Source organism: Ochotona princeps, chromosome 13 (assembly GCF_030435755.1).
Source record: "Ochotona princeps isolate mOchPri1 chromosome 13, mOchPri1.hap1, whole genome shotgun sequence".
NCBI classification, from domain to species: domain Eukaryota; kingdom Metazoa; phylum Chordata; class Mammalia; order Lagomorpha; family Ochotonidae; genus Ochotona; species Ochotona princeps.
This window is the reverse complement of record NC_080844.1, coordinates 34,173,859-34,198,953: the sequence shown is the minus strand read 5'-3', so window position 1 is coordinate 34,198,953 and position 25,095 is coordinate 34,173,859. Positions and strand designations below refer to the sequence as shown.

The window sequence follows — 25,095 nt, the reverse complement described above, 5'->3', positions numbered from 1 at the left end:
CGACGACGCGCGCCGGTGACGCCGGCCGGCCGAGGTTCAGGGGCGTGAGCCTGCGCGACTTTTTCTCGAATCGGTTTTCTGGAGTCTGGGAGTCCAGGCCGAGCGAGGGCCAGTTTGCGGCGCCCGAGGGGCAGCGTCCCGAGCCCGCTCACGCCGGCCGAGGGAAGGGGCCCACGGCACCGACGGTACCGAAGGGGCCCTGAAGAACCGTGAGCGGAATTACGTTCCTTGTGTCAGGTGGAAGAAAAGAGTGCTGGTCAGTAGGTCGGGCCGCTGCCCGGTCGCCTCTCTTCCCGGGCTCGCGGCTTTCTCGTTTATTATACAGTGGTGTGTCGTCTCAGGGACCCCAAGTCTGTTCTGGTTCGGACTCCCTGAGTTCCGAGTAACGGGGTTGTTGGGTGTTCCCGAGTGGGTGTGCGGGATTGTCGGGACTGGCTGCGCTGGTAGGCGCCTGGGTTCTTCAGACTGGAAGCCGAATGAGGGTGACAGTCCCTCACTGCGGTAGCGTGCTGCCTCCAGTGCATGGCCTCTGGTTTGTGAGCAAATTAATAACCTGCCACCTGCCCCAGGCTGTACCCTCTGGACTTGAAAAGGGTGTAGGATGGACGGTGTAGAATGAAGAAGCATCATGCTACAGGGATGTTGTGTAGCTCTGACTTTTTCTGTGCCACACAATATTGCTGCTGGGGAGAGGTGTGAGTTGTAGGGAGAGTTTGAGTTGTAAGGTGAGAACGAGTTTTAGAGATGCTAGATCCACATGCTCATCCGCAAGTCAAAGCTCCCCCACCCCACCCCCAGAACACACACGTCCAGGAAGGAAATTGAAGGCCTCCAAGTCATGCAACTGCTCAGAGACAGGGTTGGAATTCCAGGTTGTAATGGGAACACTGGCAGTTCTCAGTGTTGTCACACACTGTCGATTGGGGAATGTGACCCTAGGTTTCTGCCCATTGGATTTTAGAAAAATTTCATTTCAACATCCACTTACGTGTGAAGAACATAGTTCTAAGTGTAAAAAACATCACTGACATCATGGCACTCCATGAATGGTACCAGAGGTGGAGCATGGTCAAGCCAGAGCTACAGTGATGGGGCTTGTGGGGTAACAGGAATGGTGAGTCGCATGATTTAGTGATGGGGCGTTTTTTCTGCATCGTTCTTTGTGATTTACATTACTGAAACTTTATACATAGTTTTCAAAAAATGGAGGAAAATATGAAATTTGCTACTGTGGAAGACACTGTTGAGTACTGCCTGTTCCTGATACCAGATGAACCAAGGGATCCAGAAAAACACAGAGAGATTCTTCAGAAGTACATTGAAAGAATTATGACCCAGTTTGCGCCTATGCTCGTCACCTATATCTGGCAGAATCAGCCTTTTAATCTCAGATATAAACCTGGGAAAGGTAAGGAAAAAAATACATACTTCATTCAGTGTTAGCAAGAAGAAATTTATATCCTTAATGTTGTAGATTAATGATGCTTGCTTATGCATGTTAAGCCTTTAAGCTGAGACATTTTGGTTTTTTCTTTCCTATTGACGGAAACTTTGGAGTAGTTATTACCTTAGGAGTTAATCTGTGCTGAGCATTACGTCTGTGGCCGCTGTTTTGAAAATCCTGTCCTTATGCCTTAACTTCATTCATATCTTAAGGACTCAAATGAATTGGGCTCAGACATTGGGCTTCCTTGGGGCTCTTGGTGGTCCTGAGTGTCCCGTAGCATGACGAAGCACTGACGAGGCCACCTTGTTCGTGTGCTGGCTTTGGTGAGGGTCTGAGCAACTCTCCCTGCCTTACAGTGGGAAGCAGGTGTGCCTTTGGAGCCCTCTCTTTATGAGGGAGCATGCTGAGTTTCCTTTTCTGCTGCCCTGAGTAGTTGGTGTCTAAGATCCAGTGCCTCACGAAACATAGGACTCTGTCCCCTTCCCTCTTACAGCTTTGTGAGAGTAAACAGTGCTTAGGGGCCAGGGCTGTACTCACATAGGGCCATATGGAATCTGCTTTGGGAACCCCAGGTTCCTGATCCTGGCCTCTGATTTAGATGCAGATCTGTTATCTTCCAGCTCGATGTTTCTAGGTGTCTTCCACACTATTCCTTTTTTCCTAAATGTTGTTACTTTTCTTTATTTGAGAAACATTTTCCTTTTGTTTTGTCTTGCTTTTTAAGATTTATGGATTTGAAAGGCAGAGTGTCAGAGAGGGAAAGATGGAGAGGTATCATCTGCCATCCACGGGTTCACTCCCCAAGTGGCTTTTTTTTTTAGAGATTTATTTCTTTTTATTACCAAGTCAGATATACAGAGAGGAGGAGAGACAGAGAGGAAGATCTTCCGTGTGATAATTCACTCCCCACAATGGCTGGAGCTGAGCCAATCCAAAGCCAGGATCCAAGAACTTCCTCCAGGTCTCCCAGGCAGGTGCAAGGTCCCAAGGCTTTGGGCCATCCTCGACTGCTCTCCCAGGGCATAAGCAGGAGCAGGATGGGAAAGCGGGGCTGCCGGGATTAGAACCAGTGCCCATATGGGATCCCGGCGCATTCAAGGCTAGGACTTTAGTCACTAGGCCACCACGCTGGGCCCCCAAGTGGCTTTAAGAGCCAGTTCTGTGCCAGGCTGGTGTCTGGAGCCCAGTATTCCATCCAGTTCTTTGGGCCGTCTTCCATTGCCATTTCAGGTGCATTAGCAGAAAGTGCACCAGCTGTAGCTCAAGCTGGCATTCCGACATGGGGTGCACACATCACAAGGCACGGCTGGCACAGCTGCTCTGCAGCACCAGCCCTCACATGTTAATTTTTATCAAACTCCTCCTCATTGAAACGCATGGGTTACTCTGTTGGCATTTACACTGTCACGTTAGTGCAGCATGTCAAAGCCAACCCCTTGTATTTCCTCTAGAAAACCATTTTATCCCATGATCTCTGATCCCAGTAATAGCATTGCCATCAGTTTCCTTATCCAACCTCTTTAATAATTTAGAATCATATTCACCTTCTCACTTCACTATGTTCAAGCACTGAGCTGTGGCATTTCAAGTTAAGCAGCTGCCTACAGTGCCAGCATCCCAAAAGAACACCTGTTCAAGTCCTGACTGCTCCCCTTCTAATCCAGCTCCCTGCTGATATGGCTGGGAAAGCAGCAAGGGATGATGCAAATGCCTGGGCCCCTGCACATGGGGAGACCCAGAAGAGGCTCCTGTCTTCAGCCTGGCCCGGCCGCAGCAGTTACAGCCATCTAGAGAGTTAACCAGCAGATGGAAGACCTCTCTGTCTTTCCTTCTGTCTCTCTCTAGCACTGCCTTTCAAAAGATGAAATACATCTTAAAAACAAAAACAAAAAACATTCAGGGCCCGGCGCGATAGTGTAGCGCTAAAGTCCTTACCTTGAACACTCAAGGATCCCATATGGACGCTGGTTCTAATCCCGGTGACCCTGCTTCCCATCCAGCTCCCTGCCTGTGGCCTGGGAAAGCTGTCAAAGATAGCCCAAAGTTTTGGGACCCTGCACCCGTGTGGGAGACCCAGAAGAAGCTCCTGACTCCTGGCTTCATATTGGCTCAACTCCAGCTGTTGGCGGCCACTTGGGGAGTGAATCATCGAATGGAAGATCTTCCTCTCTGCCTCTCCTCCTCTCTGTGTATCTACCTTTCCAATAAAAATAAATAATTTTTTAAAAAAAGCCAAACCTGGGCCTGGCGGCGTGGCCTAGCAGCTAAAGTCCTCACCTTGAAAACCCCGGGATCCCATATGGGCGCCGGTTCTAATCCTGGCGGCCCTGCTTCCCATCTAGCTCCCTGCTTGTGGCCTGGGAAAGCAGTCAAAGATGGCCCAAGGCTTTGGGACCCTGCTCCTGCGTGGGAGACCCGGAAGAGGTTCCAGGTTCCTGGCTTTGGATTGGCGCGCATCAGCCCGTTGCGGCTCACTTGGGGAGTGAATCATCAGACGGAAGATCTTCCTGTCTGTCTCTCCTCCTCTGTGTATATCTGGCTGTAATAAAATGAATAAATCTTTAAAAAAAAATAAAAAAGCCAAACCTATGTTCATTCTAGCAGTAATTGCCAGTGCAGTGATTTCTAAAATCTGACCTCTCTGCGTCTCTGGCTGCAGTTTAGTTCCTAGTAGATGACAACATACTTCTCTGGTTATACTCTCTCCACTGTTGCCACTTAGCTATGTGTGATATGCGTTTGATTGTGCCATGCTTGAACAAGTTTCCCATTATTTCAAAATGAAATTGAATTTTAACATGATCATGATGGGGGTTTTAATGGAAGCTTTTCCAGTTGAGGAGAATTGGGATCTCTGAGTAGGGGGAAGAGGTATTTTTTCCTCTGCTTTTAGCCAAGGCAGCTTTCAGATACTTGGCAACACATTTATTAGACCTTCATTCTTTTAAGGTGGTTTACTGTGTTGGTTGATTTTCACATGTTGAACAGTGCTTGCATATTAGTAGTAGTTTCCCTGTTCTCCGGTGTGCAGTACTTTTAATGTACTATTGGATTCTGTTTCATGGTTCTGTCAAGTGTTTCTGCATGGATATCTGTCAAGGATGTGCTCTGCAGTTTTCTTGTAGTGTTTTTTATTTCGGTATTAGGGTAGGACTAGCTTCATAGAAATAGTTTAAAATGTTCCCTCCTCTTCATTTTTCTGGAAACTGAAGAAGATTGGTGTTAAATTCTTTAACTATTGGACCTGGCGTGGTAGCCTAGTGACAAAAGTATCGTCTCTTTTGTAAATCTGACTTTCCAATGAAAAATAAATCCTTAAATTTTTTTTGATTTTTTTTTTTTTTTAAGATTTGTTTTTTATTGGAAAGTCAGATACACAGAGAGGAGAGACAGAGAGGAAGATCTTGTATCCATTGATTCACTCCCCAAGTGACCGCAGCAGCTGGAACTGTGCTGCTATGAAGCCAGTAGCCCAGAGCCTCTTCTCAATCTCCCATGTGGGTACAGGGTCCCAAGGCTTTGGGCTGTCCTCGATTACTCTTCCAAGCCACAGGCAGGGAGCTGGATGGAAAGTAGGGCAGCCAGGATTAGAATCAACACCCATATAGGATTCGGGCACGTGCAAGATGAGGACTTTAGCTGCTAGGCTACCACGCTGGGCTCCCCCCAATTCTTTAGTAGAATTCTCCAGGGGAGCCATTTGGTCTGTGGCTTTTATTTGTTAGAAGGTTTTTAATTTATCTCCTCCTAGTTACAGTTCTGTTTAGTTTTGTTTCTTCATGATCCAGATTTGATTGCTTGTGTGTTTTTAGAACAGTTATCCAATTTGTCAGCGTATTTGATCATAATTTCTTATAATTCTTTTTGTTTCTGTGGCATAGGTTGTAGTGTCCCATCTTTCGCTTCTGGTTTTAGTTATTGGAGTCTTTGTTGTTTTTAGTTAATCTAATTAACAGTTTGTCTATTTTGTTGATCTTCTAAATAAAAACTCTCAACTTTGTTGCTATGATTTTTATGTTCTGTTTCATTTATCTTCTGTAATCTTTATTATTTCATTCATCTGATAATTTTACATTTTGTTTGTTCTTTTTCCAATTCCTTAAGGTGCAAAATTAAGTTGTTGATATGAGAGCTTTTGCAACTATGTACTTGTGTCTTCGCATGGCCTCCGTTGGATTTCTTGAATTTTGAAATTTTGTGCTTTCATTTTTGTTTGTTTGTCTCAAGATATTTTTTGCTTGGTTTTGTGATTTCTTTTTGGACTCACTTGTCTAAATTGTGTTGGTTAATGTCTGCGTATTTGTGGATGGTACACTTGTTTGAAAACTTGTGTTCTGTTTAACTGTAGCTTCCAGGGTTCCCGGGATATCTGATTGTCTATTGTACCTGTGTGCCTCAGCACAGTGGCTTTTCCTGGAAACTCAGCTCTGTCATTGCTTCGGGAGAACCTGGCTCAGATGTCACCTCCCTTATACTCCTGTAGCCTGTTATGCATTCTTTGTTCTAGATTTCCTGGCTTTGTTTTAAGATGGTTTCATTGTCTGTTTTAGACCTTAACTCCTCAAGAGTCAGCATCTTATATCTTGTTCAGGATTGCAGCCCCAGCTCCCAGGATAGTACTTGGGGCACAGTCAGTGAGTGAGTCTTTTTTTTTTCAGATGCATAATCAAATGTGTTTTTATTTGCAGAGATGAATTTATGTAATTACATGGTGACTTTTCTTTTGTTTTTAGGAAATGTTCCTGCTCATATGTTTGGTGTGACAAAGTTTGGGGATAACATTGAGGATGAATGGTTCATTGTTTATTTAATAAAGCAGATTACAAAGGAATTTCCAGAACTAGTAGCAAGGTATTGTAGTTTAAAAAATTATTCTAAAGGAATTGTGTTATTGGATATAAGTGACTACTTTTCTATCCATGTTTTTTTTTTTCTGTAATCTGATGAAAACTGTATAAATTGGTGCAGATTTTACTTGTATTTTTTCTCTTGAGACTTCTTTGTCTTAAAAAAATAATTAAAATGTTATGGAGAGGGGCCCAGCGATAGCGTAGTGGTTTAAGTCCTCGCCTTGCATACACCGGGATCCCATATGGGCGCCAGTTCTAATCCTGGCAGCCCTGCTTCCCATCCAGCTCCCTGCTTGTGGCCTGGGACAGCAGTTGAGGACATCCCAAAGCCTTGGGACCCTGCACCCCTGTAGGAGATACGGAAGAGCTCCTGGCTCCTGGCTTCGGATTGGCTCAGCTCCTGCCATTGGCTCACTTGGGGAGTGAACCGTCAGACGGAAGATCTTCCTGTCTGTCTCTCCTCCTCTCTGTGTATATCTGCCTTTCCAATAAAAAATTGTTTTGGAGAGACTTCATTTCACGAAAGATTTCAAACGAAACCTACTTGTCTTAGATTTTAAAGTCTAATTATGGAGCCCGGCGGCATGGCCTAGTGGCTAAGGTCCTCACCTTGAATGCCCTGAATATACGTTTTTGGTGTGGGCATTTGGCATAGCAGTTGATGTTGCTTAGGATGCCTATGTGCCATATTGGAGTTTTTGTTTTTAGCCCTGGCCTTGTTCCCAATTACAACTTCCTGCCATTGCATACCTGGGAAACACCAGGTGATGGTTCAGGTGCTTGGGCCCTGCCACCCAACTGGGGGACTCAGATTGAGTTTCTTGCTCCTGGCTTTGGCTTCTGCTTGGCCCGGTCCCCGATGTAGAGGTACTTGAATTTACCAATGGGTTCAAGATCTCTGTATCTCACTCCTTTTTTTTTTTTTAATTGGAAATGCACAATCACAGAGAAGGAATGATAGAAAGATCTCTCATCTGCTGCCTCACTCACCAGATGGCCACAGTGGCTGAAGCTTAGCTGGTTTGAAGCCAGGAGCCAGGAGTTTCCTTCTTGGTCTCCCACATGGGTGTGGGATTCTAAGGCTTTGGACCATCCTCTACTGCCTTCCCAGGCCACATGCTGGATGGGAAATGGAGCATCTGGGATATGAACCAGTGGCCATATGAGTTCCTCGTGCTCTAAGGTAGAAGATTAGCCAGTTGAGACATCACACCAGCCCCATGAAAACTTTTTAATTAAAAAAAATTAATATATTTTTCTGTTAGCTAAGCTTACATAAGCAGATAACAAGCGTATGCAAGAACTAGCAGTGAGGGATTTAGGAATAGGGACAAAAGTAGTGTCGAAATTTTTTTGTTCTGTAACATTCTATGTGTTTTAAAAATATTTTGATCACGTAAATATATTATGTATTCAAAAACATAAAAGCGATACAAGTGAAAAGAGAATCTCTTTAAGCCCAAATGATACATCTTAGGTAGAAGTTTTCTGAATATTTGTTGATTTTTTTTGTTTCGGTTTTTTTTGTTTGTTTGTTTTGGAACCCTATAAAAATGCCTTGTAGGTTTTCTCATGTTCATCAGATGTTATTTAGGAGACTGTACTTTCTTTATTTTCTTACCATCTTTATTCAACCTCTCCTTATAATCTTTTTTATAGAAATGTGTTCATTTATTTATTTGAGAGGCCAAGGTACACACAGATAAAGCTCCCAACTAAAGATTCCCCCTCCCCCCAGTGCTCACACCAGCGGGGTGTGGGCCAAGCCAGAGCTGGAGCCGATTCAGGTCTCTCCTGCAGGGGGCAGCAGCCCAGTTTCTGGAACCATTACCTTTACCTCCCTGTTCTGCGTTAGAAGGAAATTGCAGTCAAGAACTGGACCCAGGGATTCAGATATGAAATGTGGGACATTTCACCAGTATTCTTCACCTGTAGGCTGAATGTCCACCTTTTCCATAATATCTTAGAGTATCTTGAGGGCTTCATGGTGATTTTCTAAATATTTTGCTTTTGTAGTGCAATCTGTACATAGTTTGTTCTCAAATATTTAAGATGAAGGGGAACTGTCTCGTTTACTAGCAGGTATGTTCTTTTTGAATGTCAAATTGGAACGTGTCTTGTGTTACAGGATTGAAGACAATGATGGTGAGTTCTTGTTAATAGAAGCTGCCGACTTCCTCCCTAAATGGTTAGATCCTGATAACAGTGCCAATAGGGTAAGTGTATCTATGTTTAGAAAACATGTTGTAACACTGTAAGATTGTGCTGGTACCCATCGTAAAAGTAAAAATGTGTCATTTTCCAGGTGTTTTTCTGCCAAGGTGAATTATGTATTATTCCTGCACCAAGGAAACCTAGAGCAGAACCCTGGGTATCTGCCACACCACCAACAATCCCACAGGCACTGGATATAATCTCAACACATCTGGAAAAAGTTGTGGCCTCTGAAGCCATACAAGCTGCTATAAATAGACGCATCAGAGGGTAAGAAAAACCCTGCTGTGTTGCTGATGAAGGGACTTTGGTTTTAGTGCAGGTCAAGTCTTTGCGTAGATTAATGCTAGTTTTCATTTCATCTGTCTCTTTTCGTGAAATTGATGAACCAACCTACAGATTTGAAAGCTTAAAAAAGCAAAAGTGTTGTAGTTGAATCTAACTATTAAGTGGTGGTGCAGTATTGTTTGTATCTATGGATTGAAAGTTGGAACTTGGGACTGGCTCTCACTTCCTCTCTGAGTCAAAGAAATAACAAAAAGCTTAAGAGGCCAGTACAATGGCTCAATGGCTAATCCTCTAAATGCAAGCACCAGCATCTCACATGAGTTCTGGTTCTAACCCCAGCTGGTCTGTTTCCATCCATCTCCCTGCTTGTAGCCTGGGAAGGCAGCAGAGGATGGCCCAAAGTCTTGGGACCCTGCATCTGTTTGGGGAGACCCACAATGGGCTCTTGGCTCCAGGGTTCAGATCGGATCAGCTCCAGCTGTTGAATTAGCTCCGGCTGTTGCAGCCCTGTGGGAAATGAACCAGTGGAGGGAAGATCTTTCTGTTTCTCCTCTCTGTAAATCTGTCTTTCCAATATAAATAAACAAATAAATAAATACACATTTGAAAGTGTGCAGAAAGAAACACAGTATTCCCAGGTGTTTCCATGGCTCTTGGGTTGTACATTGGATTCTTTTTTAGATATAATTTTTAATTTAATTTTTAGTACTATTGCATAGTTGAGAGGGATGCATACCCATGTGGGCTTCCAGTTAGAATGTGGAGGATTAAGATATGGAGGAGGTGGATAGGACAAATGTTTCAGCTTTTCTGTTTTTTTTTTTCCTCCAGTGTCTGCAAGGTGGGAGGAGGGGTCCGTTCAAACTACATCAGCACCAGGGAAGGGGATATGGTTAATGGGTGATGACTTAGTGACCCTGATGTGGGAAAGAATGTTCCAAGGATGTTACTTGAATGGTTTTGATAGTTCAGAATCATTGGTTCTTTGCACCAGGATTGAGAAAAAACTTTCCAAAGTGTATTGGCTGACTGTGTTGCAGAGTTTGAGAGAGATCACACTGGACCCAAGTGGAGGATATTAGGAGGAGTCTTTATTGCCCAAGCTTGGTGACAGCAGCTCCTGCTATACTCACTCCAGGAGCCACTGTGCCTAGCTGACAAAGTCAGGGTTTTTTAAGCTCTCATCCTCCAATCAGATTGAAGCTACGCAGTACAAAGTTTCAGGCAGGCAGGGAGTTACCAGAGCCCAGAGCCCAAGCAGCATACCCAAGCCTGACCCACCCCCCCAGCCCTAGCGCTCATGTGAACTGGCAGATGTTGTAGGCTAACCCAGCCTAGTCTGCACCCTGTCCTGGCTTTCATTCATTCCAGTGTGTGCTATGGACTGGCCTAGCCCAGCCCACCCCTAGACCCAGCCCACACATATGCCAACAGGTGCTACAGTCCAGCCTGGCCTGGGCTGCCCTCAGCCCCAGTTCCCATACTCGCCAGAGGGAGCTGTGACCTAGTAGGGGAGTTCTCCAAGTTCCACTCCCAGCCCTGGATCTGAGTGTGCTGACAGGTGCTATGGCCAGCCTGACACAAACCGCCCCCGGCCTGGCACTCACAGACAGGTACTATAGCCTAGCTTGACCAGCCTGCACCTATTCTGGCTCTTACCAATGGGTGTTGTAGCCTAGCCCATCCCCAGCCTGGTTCATTCCCAGACCCAACTCACCTGTGACCCAGTAGATGGTGTAACCTAGCCCAGCCCACCCCACACCCACTCTGGAGAGTGCCAATAGGTGCTGGGGCCTAGCCCAGTCTGGTCTGACCCCAGACCAAGCCCACATGCATGCCAACAGGTGCTATAGCCTTGCCCAGCCCATATAGTCCATAGCCTTGGCTCTTGTATTCGCCAGTGGAAGCTGTAGCCTTACAAGGGAATTCCCCCGGGCTGGTCTAGCTCAGCAGTTCCTTCATCTACATGTACAAGGGAGTTCCCCCAAGCTCCAGACCCATCCCAGCTCCAGATCTTGCATGTGCTGGCAGATACTTTGACCCAGGCTGGCATGGCCCACCACCAGTCTCAGCTCTCGCTGGTAGGTGTTACAGCCCAGCCCAGCCTGGTGTGACCCATATCCCTTTATAGCTCTCGAGTGTGCCTTAGGTGCTGCAGCTTGATGCGGTCTGGCCTGGCTTGCCTCCAACCCTGGCTTTTGTGCTCCCCAGCAGGAGCTATAGCCTAGCAGGGAGTTCTCCAAGTTCCTCAACCAGGCTCACTCCCAGATCTGGATCTTCTATGTGCCAGTGCATGCCACGGTCCTGCTGGCGTGGTCCACCCTCTGTCCTTGCCTTTATATGTGCTGGTGGGTGTTGCAGCCAGATACAGCCCAGCCTCTTCCCAGCCCTAGCTCCTGTGAGTGTTGGTTAGTTCCGTGGTTCAGCCTGGCTGGGCCTGTCACCATCCCTAGTTCTCATGCAAACTGGTGGGTGCTGCAGTGCCACAGCAGAGCCAGGAAGGGGGTGTTGCTGCGTCCTAACCCAGCCAGGCATGCCCCCATATGTGGGATTCCTTAGCCCATCTGCAGCGCTTCAGGCTTTATTCAGAAGACAGCATCCTTGCCCGATATATTAGCTGTTCAAGTTTAAATGCCTCTTATGTTTAGCTCATATTATAATTATATTATTATGATAATTCAGATCATAATAATAATTTAAAAACTCTCCCAACTTTGATTTAGTATACTTTGTGCTACTTCTTTTAGAAGAAAAGATTCTGATTTTATCCTTATTCCAAAATGCTTGTGGTAATAGTTTTTCATTTGTTTTTTATTGAGATGCCATAACCCTTTACCTTTGTTTCCATTTCATCCACATTTTTTTGCCATCTTTGCTTTCCTATAGTCTTAAATATATACAGTCTTGGTTTTACCTTTCTTGGCACTCTCTAAATCTCAGTCTGAATGAACCAGTACCAGATAAGGTCTTAATAGGGAGGTGAATGTTATAAGAATTCTAGATATATGCATATTGTAAAAGCAAAGTAACTGTGTTACCTGTCTAGGTACCCAGGGAAGCTGGAAGCCTCCCTTCACCGAGCGCACTGCTTCCTCCCAGCGGGCATTGCGGCAGTGCTGAGGCAGCGCCCCAGGCTGGTGGCTGCGGCAGTCCAAGCCTTCTACCTACGGGACCCCATTGATCTGCGAGCCTGTCGGGTTTTTAAGACCTTCTTACCTGAAACACGAGTAATGACATTGGTGAGATATCCCTCTTGGTTTAGTTTTTCTCACTGCCAAAAAAGTTAAGTTATTTTGGTTGTCTTTAAAAAAATTGGAAAGACTTGTTTTCCTCATAACAAGTTAGTGTACATATTTTTCTTTTTCTCTGTGCTGTGGAGAAAAGCTTACAAGACACCAGACTCCCCATTTTGTATCTCTGTTTCCTTTTCCTGTAATTATTTCCTTTTTAACAATAAGTTCATTTCTCCTACAAACCTGTCACATAATGTAATTAATAATAAATAATAACTAACAAGTTAGCTGTAAGGTAAATTTTATGTGTTATGTTTACAAAAATTATTGAAAACAAGTAGGCATTGAATTGATTGGGTTGTCTTTATATTTCATATCAATGAGATGCTCATGAATGGATTTATTGTTACATTTTAGCTATGAAATGATGTTGAGCTTTTCATGTGTTTTGTGTCTCAATGCCCAGGTCACTTTCACGAAATGTCTGTATGCACAGTTGGTACAACAGAGGTTTCTGCCTGACCGGCGGAGTGGGTACACACTGCCTCCTCCATCTCATCCCCAGTACCGAGCCCATGAATTGGGCATGAAGTTGGTAAGGTTGAACTAAAAAATATTATTTTTAAGCTCCATATGAAACAGTTTGTATAATAATAACACAGTATAGGAATCTGAAATCTACCTTATTTATGTGCAAATATTGTAGAATGTGACATTTTAAGTGAAAAGTAAGCAGTTGATTAATGAGTAGTTGGTGATGGGATAGCTGTGAAGCCATCTGCAAAGTTAGGGCTAATTCTGCCATACCTAGAACGAAATAAGTTCCAGTGGGTTCAAGTGCTTAAATGTAGAAATTAAATTTGAGAGAAAACACAAGAGAATTTATTATAACCTGACTTGGCTTGAAATTTGGAAGCCATTTTAAAAAAAGATTGATAAAATCGATTATGTCAAAATTAAGTGTGGAAAAGAAAAACCTCATTAAAGCCAGAAGACAGCAAACCTTCGTTCTTTACGTGAAATAGCACTGGCATTTGGCTTAGCAGGCGCGTGGCTAGCTGGGATGCCCAGGTGCTGTCTCAGAGTATCTGCGTTGGAGTGGCGCCTCGGGTTTCTGACTCCAGCTGCCTGCTAATGAAGACTCTGGAAGGCAGCAGTGCTTGCTGGAGTAACTGAGTTCTTGTTACCCAGGGAACTTGACTACATTTGGCCTTGACCTTGCCCTGGCTGTTGTGACCTTTTGGTGAGTGTACCAGCAGGAGGGAGCTCTGTCTCTTCCTCTTTCAAAAAAAAAGAATTTTTTAGAAATGTTCAGAAACTATGACCAAGCAATCCACAGAAGAAGTAATACAATGACTTTTAGTTCAATATAACAATATTGAACATTGCTATAATCAAAGACATGCAAGGCAGAATTACCAAAAAAAAAAATCGAAGCAGGCATTTGGAATAATTAAAATGCCACTTAGGATGCCTGCGTCCCATATTGGATCTTTGGATCTATGGGATCTTTGTTTTGTGTCATTTTCATTTCATTTTTGATGTTTAGTATTTAATAGAAATTAGAAAACTTGGAAATAAACTCACATTTTCATAAAATTCTAAGTGTGATGGCTGTCCACGCGCACATGTGCCCCGTCACTGAGTATGGCTGAATGGAAAGGAAATGAAAGATGACACTTTTAAAGGAAGCATTTAATCATCAAAATTCTGTCTGATGTAGGCTCATGGATTTGAGATCTTATGCTCCAAATGTAGTCCACATTTTTCCAACTCCAAAAAGACCTTCATGACTACCTCACCACTCTGGGCCAGCTTCCTTGAAAGTCTGAAAAAGAATGATTACTTTAAGGTGAGATTTGCAATGTATTTTTTAAAGTATATAAACCAGGGAAATTCATTCTAGTGATTTTAAAGTCCATTGGTCTGCATTAAATGTGTAGCATAGCTGTAGAAGCCAGCATGAACAGAAACCTCTCTGGCTCAGTGCTGTTCAAGATTTTGAAAGGTGATAATGAGGATACTATTAACTATTTGTTGACAATAAATGATAATTTGTAGTAGGTGACATAAATTATTGTGTGGCCAGATGAGCAGCTTATAAAAATTTAGAATGTAAATGTGAAGATTCTAGATAGGACATTAAGCAGAAAAATGAGTAAAAATTACAAAGACAGCTAGGAAATTTCTCTTTAAATATTCAGCCTCATGGGCCCAGCACAATGACTCAGTTGGCTAATCCTCCCCCCTTAAAGTGCCTGGATCCCGTATGGGGGCTGGTTCGAATTCTGGCTGCTCCACTTCCCATCCAGCTCCCTTCTAATGGCCAGGAAAAGCAGTGAAGAACAGCCCAAAGCCTTGGGTCTCTGTACCTGCATGGGAGTCCTAGATGAAGCTCCTGGCTTCTGGCCTTGGCTTGGCTCAACTCTGTCTGTGTGGCCTTTTGGGGAGTGAACCAGTGGATGAAAAATTGCCCACACCCCTTGGTTTATTCTTTTATCTCTGTGATTCTGATTTTCAAATAAATAAATAAATCATTTGAGAAAAATTATGTAAAATATTAAGGGGTGGCTGTTTGGCATAGTGCTTAAGATGCTGCTAGGGACACCCAGATTCCTATCTGAATACCTAGGTTCATGTCCTAGCTCCACTGTCAATTCAAGCTCCCCACTCACACTTACGTAGGAGGCAGCAGGTGACGGTTCAAGCTGTTAGATCCTTGCTAAGCACATGGGTGGCCTGGGATTGAGTTCCAGGCTCCTGGGTTTTGCTGGCCTTAGTCCCTGCTGCTGTTGGCATTTAGGGAATGAACCAGTAATGGGAGATCTCTGTATGTATGTCTCTGTGTCTCCTTCCCTGTAAAAATGAGTTTAAAAAATGAATACAATATAGAGTATTAATACCAATAAAATATGCATGTAGAAAAATCATTATGATGAAATTAGGATACTTTTGGTTCCATTTGGCACATTACCTGTAATTTATTGACTGCCAGTTAATTTTATCTTAATAAGTGAGTAAGCAACAGAAGATAGTAGAAAACCTTTCAAACTGGAGACCCTAAATAATGAAAAGGATTAGGAACCACTTACATCTAGCCTAGTCTCTTCACCTGGAGAAGCTGGAACCCAAACAGGTACACTACTGACAATTCAGGGACTAGTTATCTTGATTCCTGAGCAATATGTCATAGACTGCTATCCTGAAAGTCACTGCTGAAGAGATTATTTAGATTATTTTAATGACACCCTCTAAATAATTATCTCATAGAGTATTATTCATTTTTTTAAGGAATTGATTGAAGGTTCTGCTAAGTACCAGGAAAGACTCGAAATGGCAAAGAACTACTTCCAGCTGTCAGTAAACAGGCCAGAAAGGTGAGTTATGGTTATGATGTTACATGATGCCAATGCAGTTGCTCTAATTCTGATCCAGTTCCCTACAATGTGCCTCCCTACGGTGGCTCATGCGCTGGCCCCCGTACCATGTACACAGAAGGCTCGGTTGGGGTTCCTGGCTCTGCGTCTCAGCCTGGCTCAGGATCAGCTATTGAGATGACTTGGGAAGTGAACCAGTGAGTGGATGATCTCTTTCTCTCTGTCACTTTATCTTCCTAATTAATATTTTTGTAAAAAAAATATGTATCTCTGCATCTCCCTTCTTCTAAAAGCAATTAAAGATTATTTATTTATGTATTTATTTGAAAGGTGGCATTATGAGAGAGAGAGAAAGAGAGAGAGAGAACTTCCATCTAGTGGTTCACTCCCCAAATGACCATAGTAGCTGGGGCTGGATCAAATTGAAGCCAGGAGCTTCTTCAGGTTTCCTGTGGGTACAGGTGCCCAAGTACTCAGGCCTACTTCTGTTGCTTGTCAAGGCAGATTAGCAGGGAAATGCGGGGACTTAAACTGTCATCCAGTTTTGGAATGCTGCCACTGCTATAGCACTTAACTCGCTACACTATTGAGTGGTGTATTTGTTTTTTTGTTTTGTTTTGTTTTGTTTTGTTTTTATAGAGGCAGATAAGCCTTTTTTTTTTTTTTTAGTTTATTTTTATTTGAAAACCACATTTTACAGAGAGGGAAAGAGAGATAGAGAGATCTTCTATCCTCTGGTTCACTCGCTAGAAGGCTGCAATACCCAGATCTGAGCCCATCTGAAGCTAGGAGCCCTGGCTTCTCTTGGATCTTCCAATTGGATAAAGGGTCCCAAGGACCTGAGCCATCCTCTGCTGCTTTCCCAGGCCATAAATAGAGCTGGATCAGCAGTAGAGCATGGAGCAGCTGGTACTTAAATTGGTATCCGTGTGGGATGCCAGCACCATAGGCAGTGCTCTAACCTAGGCCACAGCCCTGGTCCCATTTCCTAAAGATTTTAATAATAAAAAGTTATAAGCAACTGGAATGTCCATCACTAGTGGGTAAATGAGCTATAGTATATTTTTTACAACCTTATATTTTATTTATTTAAAATCAACGTAAGATTGTACATTTCTCTACAAAACGTTTTGGTATCTATCTAAATTGTTTAAAGATTAAAACATACCTCACATGGTTGTCATTTTTGTGGGGAAAATATTTAACATCCATGCTCAATGTTTTTCAATCATCTTTTATTTTTTATAGCTCCCTTGCCATGAGTCCAGGTGAAGAAATCTTAAGCTTATTGCAGACGATACCATTTGAAATAGAGGAGCTTAGGAAAGAAGAGGCTCATCTTCCCCCAGAGGATGGTAAGTGATGGGCCAGAGGGAAAGCATTGCTAGGAATGAAAGTATTCCAGTAGGTTTCATATGATCCTTTCTTGAGAGGACCTGACTGGTTATATCATGCTTTTCTTCTTTTTCAGATGATAAATGGTTAGATCTCTCACCAGATCAGTTGGATCAGCTACTGCAGGAAGCCAGTGGCAAAAAAGAGCCACAGGTTGTTTCCAAGGAGGAAGAGCAGCAGAACTATGACTTGAATCAAGTGTCACAGAGCATGAGAGCTTTCATATCCAAAGTCTCAACCCACAAGGGAGCAGAGCTGCCTCGGTAACTTGGTTAAAGTATAGATACTTTGATAACCCACATGTTGAAGTCATCCGTCATAGCCATTTCCATTTGTATTTCTTTCTCTCTCTCTCTCTCTCTCTCTCTCCCTCTCTCCCTCCCTCCCTCCCTCCCTCCTTTCTTCCCTCCCTCCTTCCCTCCTTCCCTCCCTCCCTGCAATAAGGTGTCCAGGAGTCTGATTCTTTATAATTCTTGCAGGAAGACAGAAAAACTACTCCACAGATTTAGAAGGCACCAACTAGAAGTATGCAGGAAAATCACATGCTTTATGGACTCTGAACATCTGAGCAGGGTTTAACCTTATGGTTAAGGTGCCCTTTCCCAAACTGGAGTTCAAGGCCCAGTTCCAACTCCTGACTCCTGCTTCCCAAGAATGCTCTAGTAATTGAATAACTGCCACCCATTTGGGAGCTTGGATTGTGTTCCCAGTCCCCGACGCCAGCTCTGGCCTAGCCCTGGCTTTTGCAGGCATTTGGGCAATGAACCAACATATGTTAGCACTTGATTGTTTCTTGCTTTCTCCCTCTCTACCTCCAAAAAAATACTTTTTTTTTTTTAAAGTAAAAATATTTAGCTCTAGGACCAATGCTGGGGCTGCAGCAGGCTACACTGCTACATGAAGTATTAGCATCCCATATGGGCTCTGCTTCCAGTTCCAGCTGTTCTGCTGTCAGTGCAGCTACTTGCTGATTTGCAGAAGATGGTCCAGGCCTTGGACTCCTGCACGCATGTGGGAGACAGGAAGATGATGCTCCTGTTCCTGGCTTTGGCCTGGTCCAGTCCTGGTGATTGTGGCGAGTTAGGGGTGAACCAGTAGGTAAAAGGTCTTTCACCCTCTGTCTTCATCTCTCTGTCCCTCTGTTTATAATTCTGCTTGCAAATAAATTAATCTTTAAAAATTTTTTAAAAACTTGGTCTCAGTAAGCTCAGATTTCTCATTCCCATTCTGTAGCAAATTTGGAATCTGCAAATTTAAAAGAAGGGGATAAAGAGTCTTTTATAAGAGGCAGAAATTATCTGAAGAAATGTGAAATTACACTAGACAAGTAACAGGGGAAAGGATGGGTTAGACTTGATGCTGCCTAAAAATGTATCTGTTGATCTGATGCTTTTGAGCCTCATGAAAATGATGTTTAAAGTCATGTTTCTCTCCTTAAGAAATCAGAGATAACAAAAGTTATGTTAATTATTTCTTAAATTCTGCGTAAAGGAATAAACTTTATTTAATTCATGGGTGGAAAATGTCTGACCTGGGACTATATAAGCCCCCAAAATAGTTTAGTCTGGCCCTGCCAAGGCAGTTGCAGGTGGGATATGAAATCCAACAAGTCCAAAGCAGGCAAATTTTTATGTTAGTACTTTTGTGTGGCCAATGAGTGATGCTTTTGAATTTCCAGATGTTTCTTGGGGGGGTGGGTAGGGGTCTGGTTCCCCACCCTGATTTAGATGAACTCAGGTAAGTGACCTTTGTGGCTAACTCTACATACAAAGTCTTGTGGGAGGTACAAGGTGAGTACCAGGCTCAGTGTGCATGAATACGTTTTCTTTTTCTTTCTCAGCCTTTCTTATTTCTGTGCCTTTGCAAGAGCATTAAGTGTGAGGATTTTAAAATTTTAATTCCGGGGCCTGGCGTGATAGCATAGTGGCTAAAGTCCTCACCTTGAATGTGCCAGGATCCCATATGGGCTCCGGTTCTAATCCCAGCAGCCCCGCTTCCCATCCAGCTACCTGACTGTGGCCTGGGAATGCAGTTGGGGACGGCCCAAAGCTTTGGGATCCTATATCCACATGGGAGACCTGGAATAGGCTCCTAGCTTCGATTTGGCTCAGCTCCAGCCATTACGCTCACTTGAGCAGTGAACCATCGGATGGAAGATCTTCCTCTCTGTCTCTCCTCCTCTCTATATATCTGGTCCAATAAAAATAAATAAATCTTAAAAAAAATTTTAATTGCAATCTTCCCTGCTGTCTCCATTTTGAGGTTATGTCTTTGCAGTTTTCCTAAGAATGGCAGTGCTTTTGAAAGGTATCAGAGAGTCACGTTGGCCATATTTTAATTGTCCTTTTGCTTTAATTTTGCAGAAAACCTTGTGAGGCTCCAGTCACTTTTGATGAAGATTCTTTTCTTAATTATTTTGATAAGATCTTAGGTAAGTTTATCAAAATATTTACTTTGATTCTGCAGCTATAAAATCCTGTGGCTGTTCATGGAGCATGAGAGCATTAGATCTGTCAGAAAACACAAAATCTGCTTTGAGTTTCTCCGAACCGTGAATTACTGCCCTAAGACGTGATTGTGCAGAGGCTAACCAGGGTTGCTGCTCAAGAGAAGGCTGGGTGAATGAGTGTGATTTGTTGAGAGACAGTATTGCATTGGCTGCCACAGTCTATTCTCTTTTAGACTTAATATATTTGATAGTCAATTAAAAAAAAAAAGAAAACTGGGCCAGTAAGAACATCAGTACAGGATATGAACAGGCACTGCACTAAAGAAGTATAAATAGTCACTATTTGGAATAATTAACTATTGCTAATAAATAAGTAAATACCTAATACAGATTAACTGTCCATCATATTGGAAAAAATTTATAGATTCATAATTGGTATTTTTAAGGACTGAGGAAAATGAGCACGGAAGCTGAGTGTTGTTGAAGTGAGTGTTGTATTTCCACAGAGCAGTTTCCTACTAGATTTTTCATACCTAGTGATTTTGCACTTTGACTTCTTTGGATTTACCCAGAAAAAGACACATGAATATGTTTCAAAACAGTTCATAGAGAATGGAATTAAAAGATGCTTGTTATTTTGCTCCCCAAAATAGAAATTGTTGCATATGAGAAATTTGCAAAAAAAAAATATGGAAATGTTTATTATGAGGAAAGTTGATGTGTATTTCAGATATTTGTGTCCAATATAAATTTATCGCTCTTTCAAAATTTTGTTTGCCTGAAAGTTATCCCATCTGCTGGTTCACCGCGTACATCCTGAAGTCTTCCAGAACTAACCCTGGGAGTCTGGAATGCAATCCAGGTCTCATAGGGTAGCAAGAGCTCAGTTCCTGAGCCAGTGCTGCCTCCCAGGATCTAAACTGGCAGGAAGCTACCTTTAGATGACAGGACTTGAAGTCAAAGCCACCAACTCAGATGTGGGATGTGACATCTTAGCCAGTAGGCTAAATACTGACTTATACACTTATTTCAATTGTAAAATTTTTATCTATTTGTTTTAATTTTATCTGAAAGAGAAACAGAGAAAGAACTTCCATCTGTTTGTTCATTTCTCAAATACCTGCAAGAGCAATTGCAAGGCCAGGCTGAAGCCAGGAGCCTGGTGCTCCACCACATCAACCACATAGTTGCCAAGGGCCCAAGTACTTAAACTAGGAACTCCTTGTGGGTTGTAGGTGATTACTTAGCCACTGTGCCAAATGCCTGTCCCTGATTCCATTTGTCCATAAACTGTTTGCAGTTATTTTATATGTACTAGGACAGGCATTATAGAATTTTAACTGCAAAAAGCCGAAATATCCTAAACATTTGCCAAGAGATTTAAATAAGTCATTTTGCTTCAAAATTATGAAATCTGCACAGCTGTAATTCAGATAAGGTCTATATCTGTATTCAGTCAGAAAAATGTCTAAGACATATAAATAAATGGAAGAAGAAATAATTCAGTATGAACACTGTGATAAATCTGTGTATAAAGCAAACCTATGTACTTATATTAGTGTGTATATACAGCTGCAAGATGTCTGAAAATCTGCCTAACTGTTTAAAAATATACCTATTTCTGAGAAGGTCGTGAAATATGACAGTATTTCTGTATGACTTGAATCAATATTTTTATACTATGTAGTTTTAGATTTTTTTTAAGAAAAAATATTTTGGTGATTGAAATTCACTTTTAAAAAGCTAAATCCCGGGTCCAGCCCGGTGGCCTAGCAGCTAAAGTCCTTGACTTGAACGCACCAGGATCCCATGTGGGTGCTGGTTCTAATCCTGGCTGCTCCACTTCCCATCCAGCTCCCTGCTTGTGGCCTGGGAAAGCAGTTGAGGACGGCCCAGTGCTTTGGGATCTTGCACCCGCGTGGGAGACCTGGAGGAAGTTCCTGGATCCTGGCTTTGGATCAGCTCAGCACCGGCCATTGTACTCACTTAGAGAGTGAATCATCAGATGGAAGATCTTCCTCTCTGTCTTTCCTCTTCTCTATATATCTGACTTTGCAATAAAAATAAACAAATGTTAAAAAAAAAAAAAAAAAAGCAAAATCCTTTGGCTCAGCTTGTATACTTTCCTGTATCTGCCAGCATTACCATTTGTGGAAGATTTTTGTAAGGTAACTTGGCTGTGTTTAATGCTGCTTTTCTGTGTATAACATTCTTAATTGGAGAGATTTAATCAATAAGTGTTTCATCAAGTGGCTCTTTTGGTGTCGTGCTGTGTGTAGGACCAAGGCCTCCCGAGTCAGACTCTGATGATCTGGAGGAGGAAGATGAGGAATGCTTAGACAGCGATGACGACTTGGACCTTGGGCTGCAGGAGTCTGGGGAAGAGGCCTCTCTGAAAGGATCGCTGGATCATCTCAGGTTATACATGGCCCAGATGGACCGGGAACTGGCTCACACCAACATTGGCAAAAGCTTCACCACCCGGAAACAAGCAGTATGTGTGGTTTTAACTTGATTTATCTGTATGAATGTTTTACAGGATAGTTCTTAAATCGTGTTTTTTATCTTATTTTTTAAAATTTATGATATTTGAATAAATAAGTAAGAAAGCTATTTTTCCCCATAGAAGAACAAAATATCAGATTTTTATTTTCTAAAAATAAGCTTAATTTTATTACATATTTTATGTTATCAGGATTTAAAATACTCATAGGACATACTCTAATTAGTGTATGATTGCATACTTAAATAAGATTTATTTTATTTATTGGAAAGACAGGGAGATCTTCATCCACTGGTTCACTCCCTAGAGGGCTGCAGCAGCCAGAGCTGAGCCAGTCTAGAACCAGGAGCCTGGAGCTTCTTCTCTGTCTCCACATGCGTGCAGTGGCTTTAGCACTTGAGACATCTGCTGCTGTTTTCCCAGGCACCTTAGCAGGGAGCTGGGTTGGAAATAGAGCAGATGAGATTGTCTTTAGGATTTTTCATTGGGGACTGAAAAGGAAATGAAGTTTCATGTAAAAGAAAATTTTGATTGTTGCCTTTTAAAAATATTCATATTTATGTTAATTTCCTTAAAAAGTCTTTAACAGGCTATAATTACAGTTGCCTCCTTTGGGCTGTTTATTAGCATGGATGAAATTATTCAGTTAACTGATATTTTTATTAGAATGTGGCATGATGTAATCTCTAGAATGAACCGTTTTATTTTTAAGGTCCTAATGGCTAAAGTCCTCATCTTGCATGCACTGGAAACTCATATAGGTGCCGGTTCATATCCTGGCTGCTCCACTTCTCTTCCAGCTCCCTGCTTGTGACCTAGGAAAGCAGTTGAGGAAGGCCCAAGGCCTACCAGTGTGGGTGACCCAGAACAAGCTCCTGGCTCCTGATTCAGATCAGCTGAACTCCAGCTATTCCAGCTACTTGAGGAGTGAACCAGCAGATGGAAGATCTTTCTCTCTGTCTCGCCTGCTCTCTGTAGATATAACTTTCAAATAAAAATAAATAAATCTTTAAGAAAAAAGATATCAAAAAATATCTTTTTGTTTGAGAGAAAAAGAGATGAGAAAGAGGTCTTCCATCTGCTGGTTCATTCCCCAGATGGCTGCAACAGCAACAGCTGAAGCTTCCTCTGGGTTTCCCATGTGGCTGTAGGGACCCAAGAACTTGGTCCATGCTCCACTGCTTTCCTAGGAGCACCAGCAAGGTGCTGGATCATAAGTGGAGGAGGTGGGACTTGCACTAGCATTCATATGGAATACCAACAATGCAGGCAGAGGGTTAACCTACTACACCAAGACACTGCCCCTTAATATGTATTTTAAATCATGTAGTTAATTAGACTTAATTTTCACTTCATATCGCAAAAGATAAGAAATTTCCTCCTTAATTTGAATTCAGACTTACTTGTTGCTAAGGTAGCTTTTTTATTGTATGCAACATCCAGCCAAGAGGGTATTATCTCATGAATGTGTTTCCTTCTTGAACCAGGAGCCTCCATCGCAAACTAGTAACAACTCAGACGAGGAAGATTCTGGTGCAGGCGAATCGGTCATGACTCCAGTGGATGTGGACCTGAATCTGGTTTCCAACATCCTGGAATCCTACAGCTCCCAGGCAGGACTGGCAGGACCTGCTTCCAACCTCTTGCAAAGCATGGGGGTGCAGCTGCCTGACAACACCGACCACGGGCCTGCAAGTAAGCCAGCGGAGGACTAACAGCATCCCCAACTTCCCTCCCTCCCTTTTTATTTTTCTTTTTTAAATAAATATTGAGTGTATTCATTCCTAGTGTAGGTAACTCATTTATTAGACATTTTCATTGTAAGTGTTATAGGTTTTCTGTCTGAGCCTCAGAAATTTAACTCTCTGCCTAATAAGTCTTTGTAATCTCACAAAGATTCTGGGAAATACAGAAGGTTTGGGGATTAGCAGAATAGGATTCAGCCCCAGGACAGTGTCTAAGATGCAGGTTGTGTGCTCCATGTTAATAACACACCCAACCACAGCTTACCCTGGTACTGCTCTGGATAACTTTCCTGTTAAGTATAGCTATCCTAGGTCAAAATTCCAAGTGCTCACATTGGGTTGATGACTCTTTATAACTTTTCTTTCTTTCTTGCAGTCTTTCATTCATTTGTTTGAAACTCTGAGTTAGGGGGGAAAGAGACAGAGCTCTTCCATCTGCTAGCTCATTCTTGAAATGGCTGCAGTGGTCACAGCTGGACCAGTCTAAAGCCAGGAGCAGTAGCTTTTTCTGGGTCTTTCACTTAGGTATAGGGATCCAAGGACTTGGGTCATCCTCTTCTGCTCTCTTAGGAAAATAAACAGGGAGCTGGATCAGAAGTGGAATAACTGGGACTCGAACTGGCAGCAATAATGCTACAAGTGGTGTCTTTATGCACTATGCCACAACTAATTCTTTTTAATAGGACATAAAGTGCACAAATCTAAAATGAACCATCAGTGGATATTTGCATGTACATAAAATCAAGATAAAGAACTTGCAGACTTTTAAAAAAAATTTTCACTGAAATATGATTTCCAATTTAAAAAAAAAACTCTGGGCCTGGCATGGTAGCCTAGCGGCTATAAAGTCCTCATCTTGCAAATGCCAGGATCCCATATAGGCACTGGTTCATGTGCCAGTGCCCCACTTCCCATCCAGCTCCCTGCTTGTGGTCTGGGAAAGCAGTCGAGGACGGCCCAATGCATTGGGACCCTGCACCCGCGTGGGAGACCCGGAAGAGGTTCCTGGTTCATGGCTTCGGATCGGCGCGCATCGGCCCGTTGTGGCTTACTTGGGGAGTGAATTATCGGACGGAAGATCTTCCTCTCTGTCTCTCCTCTGTATATCTGACTTTGTAATAAAATGAATAAATCTTTAAAAAAAAAAAGTTTGCTACTGTTCTATAAAATAAATAAATAAATAAATTTTTTGTTTAATTTTATTGGAAATTCAGATATACACAGAAGAGGAGAGACAGAAAGATCCTCCTTCCGCTAACTCACTCTCCAAGTGGCCACACAGTTGGAACTGAGCTGATCTGAAGCCAGCAGCCAGAAATGTCTTCCGGGTCTCCCACACTGGTGCAGGGTCCCAAGGCTTGGGGCCATCTTCGACTGCTTTCCCAAACCACAAGCAGGGAGCTGGATGGGAAGTGGAGCTGCCGGGATTAGAACCAGCGCCCATATGGGATCCCGGGGCTTTCAAGGCGAGGACTTCAGCTGCTAGGCCACGCCGCTGGGCCCCACTGCTTACATGTTAAGGACCAAATTTGAAAAAAGATCTTCCATCTGGTGATTCACAGAGAGTAGAAACATAACAGGAGAGAGAGAATCT

The 25,095-nt window shown here is 42.9% G+C and overlaps 1 protein-coding gene across 1 annotated transcript; it reads left to right on the top strand.

The window, feature by feature from the left end:
• The first annotated feature begins 24 nt into the window (after positions 1-24).
• On the top strand, positions 25-23,537 carry ECD (ecdysoneless cell cycle regulator). The gene is made up of 14 exons (XM_058671060.1): positions 25-256; positions 1,194-1,408; positions 6,181-6,298; positions 8,426-8,513; positions 8,603-8,781; positions 11,846-12,038; positions 12,499-12,627; positions 13,756-13,884; positions 15,324-15,409; positions 16,658-16,764; positions 16,881-17,067; positions 19,168-19,235; positions 21,533-21,747; positions 23,244-23,537. The coding sequence occupies exons 2-14, from the start codon at positions 1,204-1,206 to the stop codon at positions 23,469-23,471; spliced, it is 1,932 nt and encodes a 643-aa protein (XP_058527043.1). The 5' UTR covers positions 25-256; positions 1,194-1,203; the 3' UTR covers positions 23,472-23,537.
• Positions 23,538-25,095: the final 1,558 nt, after the last annotated feature.